The following is an 11,585-nucleotide window of genomic DNA, read 5'->3' as shown; positions in this document are numbered from 1 at the left end:
CTAAACAACCATAAAACATCTTCAGAATTGAGCATTTTTTTCAAGAAAACGTATTCATTTTCTTATGTTTTGTAGTTCGGGAATCCTGCAAGAGCAGTGAAGAGCAGCGATGTAGCTAACATCACTAGCAGTGGGAGAATCTACTCTCCACTCACCTCTTTATTCCTGGCCTGAGAGCATTTTTACCCTTTACTTAAACATCTCCTTAATCTTGAACACAACGTTTCAGTGATTCAGTTTAGTTAAAATACTCTTCAAAAAGTGACCCCTTAAATGGGTTTGGTGGTTGGGCAAGTTGGAACAATTACATTCAGAATGTCACCAGAACTGAAACAGAGCCCAAAGACTGAGGCAGGTGGCTTACAGGGCTGACACAGGTCTGACTCTTTTCTGTGGTCTATTTGCTTCCTCCCTGAAGAAGCAGGAGCACTAAGAAGTAAAGTGTCTGCATTTTTAATTCCCTGTGAAGTGCTCTGCAAAAAACAAAAACAAAAACACCTGCTTGGAGATTCTCAGGTACACATGTGGAAAGTCTGAGACGACCAGGGCCTGAAGAGCACAAGGGAAGAGCTACATATAAATAAATTACAAACTTTGAAAGCTGGCATGGGTAAGGCAAATCTCAGGTAAGCCAGAAACAGTGTAAGACTGCACAGGAAATGCATGGCGAGAGCCTTGGGGGGCCTGTGTGGAGAGCCTGGGGCAAGACTATTTACTGAGAATAAGTTTTACAAAATTCATCACTTAATTTGGGTACTAGATGCTCAAGTGCAACTGTTTTCCACTTGGCTGAGACATGATAGGGAATCTGTATAGTACAGAGGTGAGAAATATGCATGTGAAACAGAAAGGAGCTGCAGTTTGAGATCTGTGCACCTGAGTGACTGAGGCAGCAGCTGCGCTCCGTGGCCGGCGCCCCAGGGGAAGCTGAGCACAGGTGTCCTCAGATTAGTTTTCTTTGTGGTATGGCACTGCATCAGAACATTTTCCTAAGCATTAGGTGCTCTCTCCTCTCCTCTCCTCAGTGATACTTAAAATGATGGCTTTGTCTAAAGAAAATAACTGAGAGAGAGAAATGCTAGTTTGAATTAATTCTTAAATACAAGCAAAAATAAGGGAAGACAGTCACCCTACCAACCCCTGCCGAAGACTCCACTGTTGTCTGAAGCACAATGGGTAAGAGTCTTCGGCTATCTTCTTAATTTCTTCATGTGTGTTATTTTATGTATACATAAACACATACATACATGTGCTGGAGCAACATGAGTGGTTTGGCAATGAGGCCGACATGATAAAAAGTAATCCTTCAGCAAAGTTGCCTTTTGTCTTTTATTTCTCATTTTCCTTGCACCTATGGTATCATATTAAAAATCAAAGAACATACAAATCAGTGAAGTCACATTCTTGATAATAAGATGACAATAAGAAGACCCCAACAACTTAGATTCACACTAAGAAGGTTAAATGGCCCAAATAAGCCTACAGCGAATGTTTTCTGGTAAGCAAGGAACTATTGTTTAGATGCCATTATCCCTTAATAAAGAGATATTTCTAAATCACTGGATGAGAGTCTCTGGAAGTTTACATAGGCATGTTTATAAATGAAATCAACTTTTAGAGAGGAACCTAAGGTGTCAGCGTGTTTCCAAAAAACCATGTAGGCTTGGTGTTTTAATGCCAAATATAAGGAGTTTCTGGAATTGTGTATAAAAATTTTACAATGTTCAGGTGAGCATGTCAGACCCAGGAGCAGAAAAGAGGTAATGAAATAATATGTATTGATAGAAACATCATTATTTTGTTGCCTTTAAGCCACACAGTGATAGACAGCCTCATGCATTATTTTATCTTAGTTCCTTGTTAGCAACTGAAAGTACTTTAAACATTCTACATCATTCTTAGATGTCCAGGATAAAAGGCATCTGCTATGATGCTTCAAAATTTATAATTATAAATATATATTTACATACATGTACATATGCATGTATGTATGAAATTATGTCTGTCAAGTTTACTTGGGAAAATATTCCATTGTCAATTGGACCCACCTATTAAGGTTTTGTTTGCCTGCTTATTTATTTGGCAAGAGACACAAACTGAAGTTAACTGAAAGGTAATCTTCCTGCTCTCAGAAGTGTTTACAAACCTGATCTGATCATGATGCATAAGTTTAGGGCTATATAAGTCTCAGAGGCAGTGGATGTGAGGATTTGGAAGAGAGTGTCAACAATGAACTATTCAGAAAACATACTCAGGAGGAAGGGTTTAGGTACTGAGATGATTTAGCCAGGAGGAGAAAAGGGTAAGAAACCATGTTGTGCCAAAGGACAGCATTCGAGGTAGCAGTCTATCATCCCAGGGTGTTGTCGTGAAGATGGTAATTCTGTGTAGTTCATCCACTATTTGCTGTGTAAATGTATGGAGTCTTCTCTAGTTAGCTTTAAAAATAGAATCGTCAATGTCTCATGAGACAGAATCAAGGGATAAGCCTAGATGACATTTCAAGGTTCCTTTCCTACACCAATATCAGAACACAGAATAAAATAATAGCATTACTTAGTAGATCTGGTTACAAGAGTGAATTAAAATACAGAAACATAATGTCATTCCTTACAAAAGTAACAGCTAGGCAAGCTATTTGAGACTGCTTTAAGACATTATGTGGTCAGCTGAAGCAAGATGATATATGTAAATGTTTTTCATAAATCAGAATAAGCCCCCAAACTCTCAATATAAATTGCCTCAAAAGGGGCTGCTCTGATGAAATTAAAAATGTCTCCTCCATATGTGCAGCTTCAGACTTTAAAGCATTTCAAGAAAATGTTCTAAAAGATAAAGTTGGCATATAAAAAGCATGGGCAAAGGAATCAGTAATGATCAGAGCAAAACAATTCTAGAAGGCATTTTTTCATATGGCTCATTTGCATTTGAAACACTGAGAATTCCTATCTTTCTTGTACAAAATTGTGTACCTATCAAACTACTTCCGACTTGAAAGAACATTTTCCTGAATGTTTGGAAGATGATCAAATTTTAACTGGAGGACTTGTTTTCTTCCATCAGGTGTAGGGGAGATGTGGCTTCCTGGTATGAGAGGCAACAGTTGATTCTAATAGCAGAACAAGACAAAAATAAGAAAGTAAATTGAAAACAATTACTATTTGTACAATTTGATTTAAAGGTAGTAAATCAAAAAGGATACATATGGCACAAAGATGTCAAAAGACATCAATCTGAAAATTAAGCAGGGTTGCCTTTCCAAAAAACTGTGATGTTCTGATACTTGAGAATTAGGTTCTATAACTTATTCTAGAATTCTCATACATGTACTGTGATTTATTTCAATACACGCCTTTCTGAGTATCTAGTCAGTGTTTAAAAACTAGACATCCACCAACTATTCAACAGTAATTCCCAGAGTCTACATTTTGCCCACCTGAAATTTTTAATTTTAGGATATTAATTTTAGGATCCTGGCAGAACAGCAAAGAGATTTTATATCTCTTCACTTTAAACAATATTTAATCTTAAGGGAACTGTTAGTCATCTACTCAGAGATCTAGAAGTTGGTAACTAGGTAGAACTTTGAACTCACAAAGTAAAACCACACTGATTGAAAAGATCTTTCTGAATTTTTAGTTTATTCTCTGATATGGCAAAATGTCTAGAGAAGAGGTACATGCTTGGAAGGAAATCCAGAACCTGAAAGATAACCCTGCCTTTCTCTCCAGAGACCTCACTGGGTGGCAGGAGGTGTTCAGTCACGTTCACATGGCAGGTGCTCTGTGGGGGGGCGGGTTCCCACACAGTGGGGGACAAGGTGCATCTGACTCAGGACAGAGGGAATGACAGAATCTTTGTAAGTGGGATTATTTAAGAGCATGCTGCTCTTCGCATTTCTTTTCCTTTCACTGTCCTGGGTCTTTGGGAAGGCCTTCTGAAAAGCCCCTGATCCATATCGGTGGGGCTACAGGGCCTAAAGGAACAGACTTCACAGTGGGGGCTGAGTCTCAAAGGGACAGCAGTGAACCTGTCCACCTGGACGCACGTGTGCCTGAATCGGGGACGGAGAGGCAGCATCGAGCATGCTGTGCATCCTCCCAGGCCAAAGTGTGGGAGCTGGTGAGATGTTTTTTAAGGAGATAGTATTTTTACACACAATTCACACTGTATTTCAAATTGCTGCCTCAAACTTATTTGAAAAAACCCTAATCTTTCAGTTATTTAAGTAAACTCTATTGGGTTTGACTAGCAGACATGTAACTTTAACAGTAAAAGATAAAATGGTCTTGTATATCAACTGTACTTCAACAAAAAAAATATACTTAAAAAAAGAAAAATATTTAAAGCTAAAAAAAAGATAAAGTGGTCGGTATAATAAAAATTTGGATACCCAGAGATTTTGAATACGCAAAAATCATCTTAACATTTCATCTTATTGATGAGTTTGATCTTTCTCTCCCACCAAACTTCTATTTAACTATCAAAAGGTTGAAAAAAAGATTGTTGATTCTTCCTTTATGGTAAGATGTGCTAATGAGAACATAAGTGACCAAAAGATTAAGCAAACACAAAATGGGACGACTGTCAGGCTGATAAATTGAGAATTACTGTCCTGATTTATTAATAAGCAATGTTCATCTATTTATTTACTCGTTTGGATAATATTCATGAAGTACCCTCTATGTGTCAGACATTGTCTTAGGTGCTGGGGATACAAGAGGGAAAGAAATCCCCAAACCAAAACACGCCTACTTTGGAGCTGGTTTTAACTCCAAAGTTTTCTGAAGCCACGTAAAGGGTAGTTACCTGATAAGCCACAAACCAGTGTTTGTCACATACACCATATTATTAGGTAATAGAGGCACACTTTAGGATAGGATACGGTTCCCAGTTGTCTGAGTTTCATCTCTTAGTATTTGGCCAGAGTTCATCTCTGGTTTTGAGGAAAAGCCTAGGCAGGGCAGACAGAGGGGCCTGCCATGGGTGAAAAGATGGGAGGGTCAGGTTTCCTTTACTGCACTTCTGGAGGTACGGGGATTCCTCTGTCATGCTGGGCAAACTCCTACTGTAGTCAGGACTTTATTGTATGAAGCTGTTGTATTTTGGGCACATGATCTGGCAGGTGAGGATATCCAATCAGTGTAGAAAAAAAAAAAGTGCAACAATTTGATTCAAGTACATTTGGAATAAGATTTTGCAACAATCTGGGTATTTTCATAGTTTCATGGTTTTATTACATCAATCATCAATATTTCTTAAGATAAACAAATACAACTAAACCAGTGGAAAGAAAAGGTCTTGGTGTCCACCTAGTCTCACTTTGAAAGATAGAAAAAGGAAAAAAAAATCATTTTTACAGCACTTTAACTTTCGAACAGAGGTACCTGCTGACGTCTTCTGTTTCTTCCTTCATTACGTGCTTTTCTTTTAATTTGGTCCTCTCGAAAGCAATCAAAGTAAGGGTTCTCCAGGAGGTGGGCACAGGTTAGTCTGTCATCTGGATTCATCTTCAGACACTCCTTTGGAGGAAGAGAAAAGCAAAGAAGATATTTAAAAAGGGGCTTATTTTGTTACTGTGCCTTACAACTGAATAACTTGTTAGAGCAAATATGATTTTGAAAAATCTTCAAGTTTTTTTATTATCAAGCACTTGAAATTTGTTAATAACTAGAATTGCTTTTCTTTTGCCACTTCAAAGTTTTTTGCAGGTAAAACTGAACACTCAGTTCTCTGGAAGGGGCAGCTGTTTCTACCAATGACATCTCTTCATCACTTGTCAAAACAGTTTGCAGGACTCTTTAGAGTGTGATCCTGTGATGGCCAAGTCAGCTTTACTGGGAGACATGTCAGAAACGCAAATTCTTGGATCCAACCCTGAATCAAAAGCACTGGGGCTGAGGGGTGGCCAGCAATCTGTGTGTAACAAGGCCTCTGGGTGATTCTGATAGCTGCTCAGGTTTGAGAACCATTACTTTAGGGAGGTGGCTGAAGAGGTGTAAACTAAGTGATGAAGCAAATACAACTGGAATATATATTCCCATGTATTATATATATTCCTACAAGAATAACTAAAAGAAAAAAGGAAAAGGTAGTATTTTGACCTTTATTACAGGCCACTAGAAGCCTTCAGCTCTGCCTCTGAGAGTGGGAGGACTCTGACAGCAGCGAGGTTAGTGGGGTCCTGACACTATGATTTTCTCCAAAAGCCCCGGTCTTTGGCCAGAGAATGGGGCTTTTCCCAAGAAGGAAGACAGGTTACGATCTACGAAGAACTGGGCACAGGAGACCTGGAATTTCTTGCCTTATGACAGTTCATCAACGTAACAGACTTTGAGGCATTCAGGCGCCCAGATAATGGCACTGCCTGAGGCTGCCCTGGTCCTCCCTGAGCCCGGCTGGCTGCAGAGCTCTGAGATCCCTGCCAACACTGCCTTACCTCCCCCATGTCTTGTTCTTCAAGAAACAACCCTGCTTAGCATAATTAGACTCACTTGTCCCTCCACAGCTACCACCTGCTCCAAGCAGATCACTACCCCACCCCCAGCCCCAATTAATGACCTGTGCCTTAATTAAGTCCAGTTGCTCCCGGGAATCCTTCCCCTCAAGCCCTGCCTGTCAGGACAACAACCAGAACAGAAAGACTACTTTAAATACAAACTATGGTAGTCTCTGTTTCTTCTTCACTTCACTGTGGTTTCTGCCTCCATCACCCCACTGAAGTGGCACTGGCTGTTCACACCTGTGACCTCAACTTCCACTTCCTTAAATCCAGGAGATGTTTTGCGTTCTCTTCTCAACAGTGTCAGACACTGTTGACTACACCCTCCTTCTTGAGACTCTCCCTTTGGCTTCTCTGATGCTTCTCTTTCCTTCCTCCCACCTCAGGACCACTCCCTTTCAAGCCAGCCTTTGCTAGTTTACCTTCTTCACAGTGGCTGGATGGAATTCCTCAAGGCTCAATCCAAGGTGCCCCTTTCTTCTACCCAAGTTTCTAGCTAATCTCACTGAAACTCCATGGCTTCAGTTATCAAGGTTTACCAGAGACGTCCATGTATATTTCTGGTCCAGACCTCTCCGCTGAACTCCAGACCCACAAACACAATGGCCTGCTTGCCATCTGTGCTTCATCTCAAGGGCACTGTTATGGGTTGAATTGTGCCTTCCCACCCCCACCCCTGCCAAATATACATTGAAAACCTAACCCCCCACTGCCTCAAAATGTGACCTTATTTGGAAATAGGGTCTTTGCAGAGGTAGTAAGTTAAGATGAGGTCACACTGGAGTGGGGTGAGCCCCACTCCAATGTGACTGTGGTCCTTCTAAGAGGGACGCCAAGGCACAGGCAGGCACACAGAGAGAACACCGTGTGGAGACAGGCAGGGACCACATGCAGGTACCTCATCTCTGCCACCCTCCCCTACTTCACCCCCCAGATCTAAATCATAACTAAGACCTATCAGTTATGTTTCCAATTACACCTTGAAGTCACACTTCCTTGTACAGGCTTTCAATCTATTGAAGTCTAGTCTACTGAATATGTATGGGTTTAAACATTTTTTATATTTTTTATTTAAAACATTTTTAAATTGACATACAATATCCTATTAGTTTCAGGTGTATATCATAGTGCACTGACAATTTTATACATTAGGAAATAATCCCCACGATAAGTCTAATAACCATATGTCACCATACAAAGTTGCTACAATATTATTGATTTTATTCCTTATGCTGTACATGACATCCCCATGACTTATTTATTTTATAACTGGAAGTTTGTACCTCTTTACCTATTTCACCCACCTCCCCAACCTTTCCCTCACTATGGGTTTTTATTTTAAAGAGCATTTTTAAATTCTAAGAAGAGATTGTTAATGCTGAGCTGCTCCACAGGGCCTGGGCTCGAACAATGTCCTGCTTGATTAGTTTTAGGAGCACTGAGGTGTACACCCTGGACAGCGACCAGCACTGGCACAAAGGCTGGCTACAGAGTTGACTGTAAATCATCCAGATGGCTCCACCTTCTAGATCCGAGGAGTTTCAAACTGGGCTGCTTATCATAATCACCTAGGGGGATGTTTAAAGATACAAATCCCACCATCTCATTTATAGAGTCTGCTTCTGTAAATCTGAGATTAGATACTGGAATGTGTATTTTTAAAAAGCTCATTCTAATGAATAGTATGGAAACCACTGCTACAGACAGAACTTAATTGGTTGTTAAAGACAGATACCTGGTATCTTCATCCCCACCTCACTAAAGGCTTTAGGTACCTGTGCTGGATGGAAGAGTCACACCTGGCACGGCCTCAGCTGGTCAAGCCTGAATGGCAGACTCGCCATAGGTGAGTTTCTTCTGCTTTGTATTCAAATTTGTACTTTGTTTGACTGTCTCTTTTGGGCCTGGTGCAGGGGCTAGATCTGCTATCTGCATGGCTCTGACTTTGCCTGGTCTAGTAATTTTTTTTAAAATTAAAAATTTTATTTATCCCAATGTATCCAAAATGTTATCAGTTCAACATGTAATTATTGTGTTAAAATTAATAAAATATTTAATATTCTTTTTCATAGTAATTGTCATGGAAATCTAGTACATCTCAATTCTATTTAGCCATGCTTAATACTAACATGTAGCTAGTAGCTATCATATTGGACAGTACAATTCTAGACCTTCAAACTGATGGAGTACATTCATCCTCATAAATTTCTATAGTCTGAATATACTGACTTAACAGTCAAATTTCTTAATAAATACAAAGGAAATAATGATGTTTATCACAGCAAACACTAATTATATTTTTTCATCTTCTAGTTTTAATGGATTTATTAGAAAGATTACTGCTTAAACCACTGATATTCCTTTAACTGTAATTATTTTATAATTCCTTATAATTTTCAGTGGCTACATGGCACCTTATTTGCCAAGTGTCCATCCCTCCCAGAGTTACCAGCTTTAATCATTACAATTTGCAGTCAATAAAGGTTATAATCAATTCTTAAGTACCTTCATGAAACTCAAAGCCACAGGATGCACATCTGAGAACTTTTCTTCAAGAGTTTCCTAGAAATACAAAGTAAAGAATCTCAGTGTTACATATCAGTGAACTAATGTATATTTTGAATATATTAGTAGTAAGAACACTTTGGAGAAAGACCTCCTTGTAGGTTAGATAATTCCTTTTAAAGATTTTTAAAATCATATTTTTACATAAATTTACACTACAGTGAAAAGCTTTGAAAGACAAAAACTGAAGTTTTCTTAATTTCACAACATCTTTCAACTGATGCTCAGTAAACATGGGCTCCAAATGTTCCCTTCTGAAATCCTACAACAGTACTATAATATCTGCCTAATCTACATATAGGGATGCTTTGAGCATTACTGAAAACATGATGAACTACATGCGCAAGAGCACTACAGAAAGCAATAGGATGATCAACACAAAATTCAGAATAGTAAGGAGGGACTGAGGAGGGGATTATATGGGGAGGAGAAAGCTCCAAAGACAATGGTAATATTTTCCTTCTTTCACTAGGTAGCAGATACATGTGAATTATATTTTATTCTTTAAATCAAACATGTTATATACTCTTTTGTAATTCAACTTCTAGCCTTGTGACTCAATTTTAAACCTTTTATTATATTCGTTAAAAGCTTTTATGAAGGTACTTAAGAATTGTAGTCATTGATGCATTTCCAAAGAAAGACAAAGATCACAGGAGTGTAGAGGTGGCCGTGATGGTTTAGGGTTTTGATTTAGATACAATGAGGATCATTTTGTAGCATGACCTTCCATGTAAAATGTATGTTGTGAAGACATGGTTTTTATTGATTTGAGCTTTGTTTCACAAACTGAAAAAGTAATGCATTTTTTTCCAAAATAAAGACTACAGTAAGTACTGTTTATGAGACCATAATTATTTTAGGGAAAGGCACCCAAGTGTTTTGAGTAAAAGGATTAAGATATTTATGTAAGGAACTAAATGTACTTTCACTTCAAATTTAACATTAAATTGATCTTTGAACAGACAGGGCAAGTACACTCTTTTTTTTTTTTTTTGTAGATAATTATTTTTTTTTATTGAAGGGTAGTTGACACACGGTATTACATTACATTAGTTTCAGGTGTACAACACAGTGATTCAACATTTATATACATGACAATTCTAGGTACCAGCTATCACCATACCAAGCTGTTACAATATCTTGACTATATTCATTACATCCCGGTTACTTATTATTTTACCATTGGAAGTGTGTACTTTTTTTTTTTTTTTTTTTTTTGTGAGGGCATCTCTCATATTTATTGATCAAATGGTTGTTAACAACAATAAAGTTCTGTATAGGGGAGTCAATGCTCAATGCACAATCCTTAATCCACCCCAAGCCTAATTTTCGTCAGTCTCCAATCTTCTGAGGCATAACAAACAAGTTCTTACATGGAGAACAAATTCTTACATAGTGAATAAGTTCTTACATGGTGAACAGTACAAGGGCAGTCATCACAGAAACTTTCGGTTTTGCTCATGCATTATGAACTCTAAACAGTCAGTTCAAATATGAATACTCATTTGGTTTTTATACTTGATTTATATGTGGATACCACATTTCTCTCTTTATTATTATTATTTTCAATAAAATGCTGAAGTGGTACGTAGATAAAAGATAAAGGTAGAAAACATAGTTTAGTGTTGTAAGAGAGCAAATGTAGATGATCAGGTGTGTGCCTGTAGACTATGTGTTAATCCAAGCTAGACCAGGGCAATAAAACATCCACGTATGCAGAAGATTTCTCTCAGAACAGGGGGGGTGAGGTTCTAAGCCTCACCTCTGTTGATCCCCAATTTCTCACCTGATGGCCCCCCTGCGACTGTGCCTGTCTTAGGTTGTTCCTCCCTTGAGGAATCTTACCCGTCTCTGGCTAACCAGTCATCTTCTGGGGCCATACAGGGAAATGTAAAGTTGGTAAGTGAGAGAGAAGCCTTATTGTTTGAAATGGTTAGCTTTTTATTTCTTTGCATATTTAGGGGCAAGTAAACTCTTAAAGCATTCTCTTGGTTCATTTTATATAGTTTTTATGTACTTTCTTCGATCTGTGGCAATGCGTCATAAGGAAAACAGGAGCCAAACGCACAGGTATTATAAAAGAAATGACTACCCCTTCAAAGAAAGTAGCAGCACAATAATAAAACAGTCAAAATTTGAGCAGTTTACCATGTCTTCTGGTTCAGGAATACTGATGCCGTGGAAAAATTGGTTACTTTTAAAGATAGATTGGTGTCTTGGGATTAGTTTTCCTGTAAAATGTAAACAACATAACTCAGGATATATTCAATTAAAATAACAGTGTTTAAATGGTTAACATCTTACGTCCAGATGTGAAAGAAACACTGAGCTTGATCATTCCCTTCAGATTTGGGTGGAATGGGTCACTGGAAAAAAATAAGGTCACTCTTCTCATGCAACTCTCTTTGCTGCGTGTGGCTTGGCCTGCCACTCAGCCTCTACTGAAAGAGGAGGTAAGAAAATGGCGCTGACGACTTTGCACACGTGATCTCTTAACAATCTCAGTAGGATGCTA

The 11,585-nt window shown here is 38.6% G+C and overlaps 1 protein-coding gene across 2 annotated transcripts in view; it reads right to left on the bottom strand.

The window, feature by feature from the left end:
- Positions 1-1,311: 1,311 nt before the first annotated feature.
- CDKL4 (cyclin dependent kinase like 4) overlaps positions 1,312-11,585 on the bottom strand; it is a 42,113-nt gene continuing 31,839 nt past the window's right edge. For both annotated transcript variants that reach the window (XM_036925766.2, XM_036925768.2), the window contains exons 7-10: positions 11,219-11,301; positions 9,008-9,064; positions 5,388-5,522; positions 1,312-3,109 (exon numbers count right to left, since the gene is read on the bottom strand). In XM_036925766.2, the coding sequence (XP_036781661.2) occupies positions 2,981-3,109; positions 5,388-5,522; positions 9,008-9,064; positions 11,219-11,301 (404 nt within the window). In that variant the 3' untranslated portion in view covers positions 1,312-2,980. The remainder of the gene's footprint in view (positions 3,110-5,387; positions 5,523-9,007; positions 9,065-11,218; positions 11,302-11,585) is intronic.

Source organism: Manis pentadactyla, chromosome 2 (genome assembly GCF_030020395.1).
Source record: "Manis pentadactyla isolate mManPen7 chromosome 2, mManPen7.hap1, whole genome shotgun sequence".
NCBI lineage: Eukaryota > Metazoa > Chordata > Mammalia > Pholidota > Manidae > Manis > Manis pentadactyla.
Note: the sequence above shows the minus strand (reverse complement) of the source record. Positions and strands in the feature narration are given on the sequence as shown.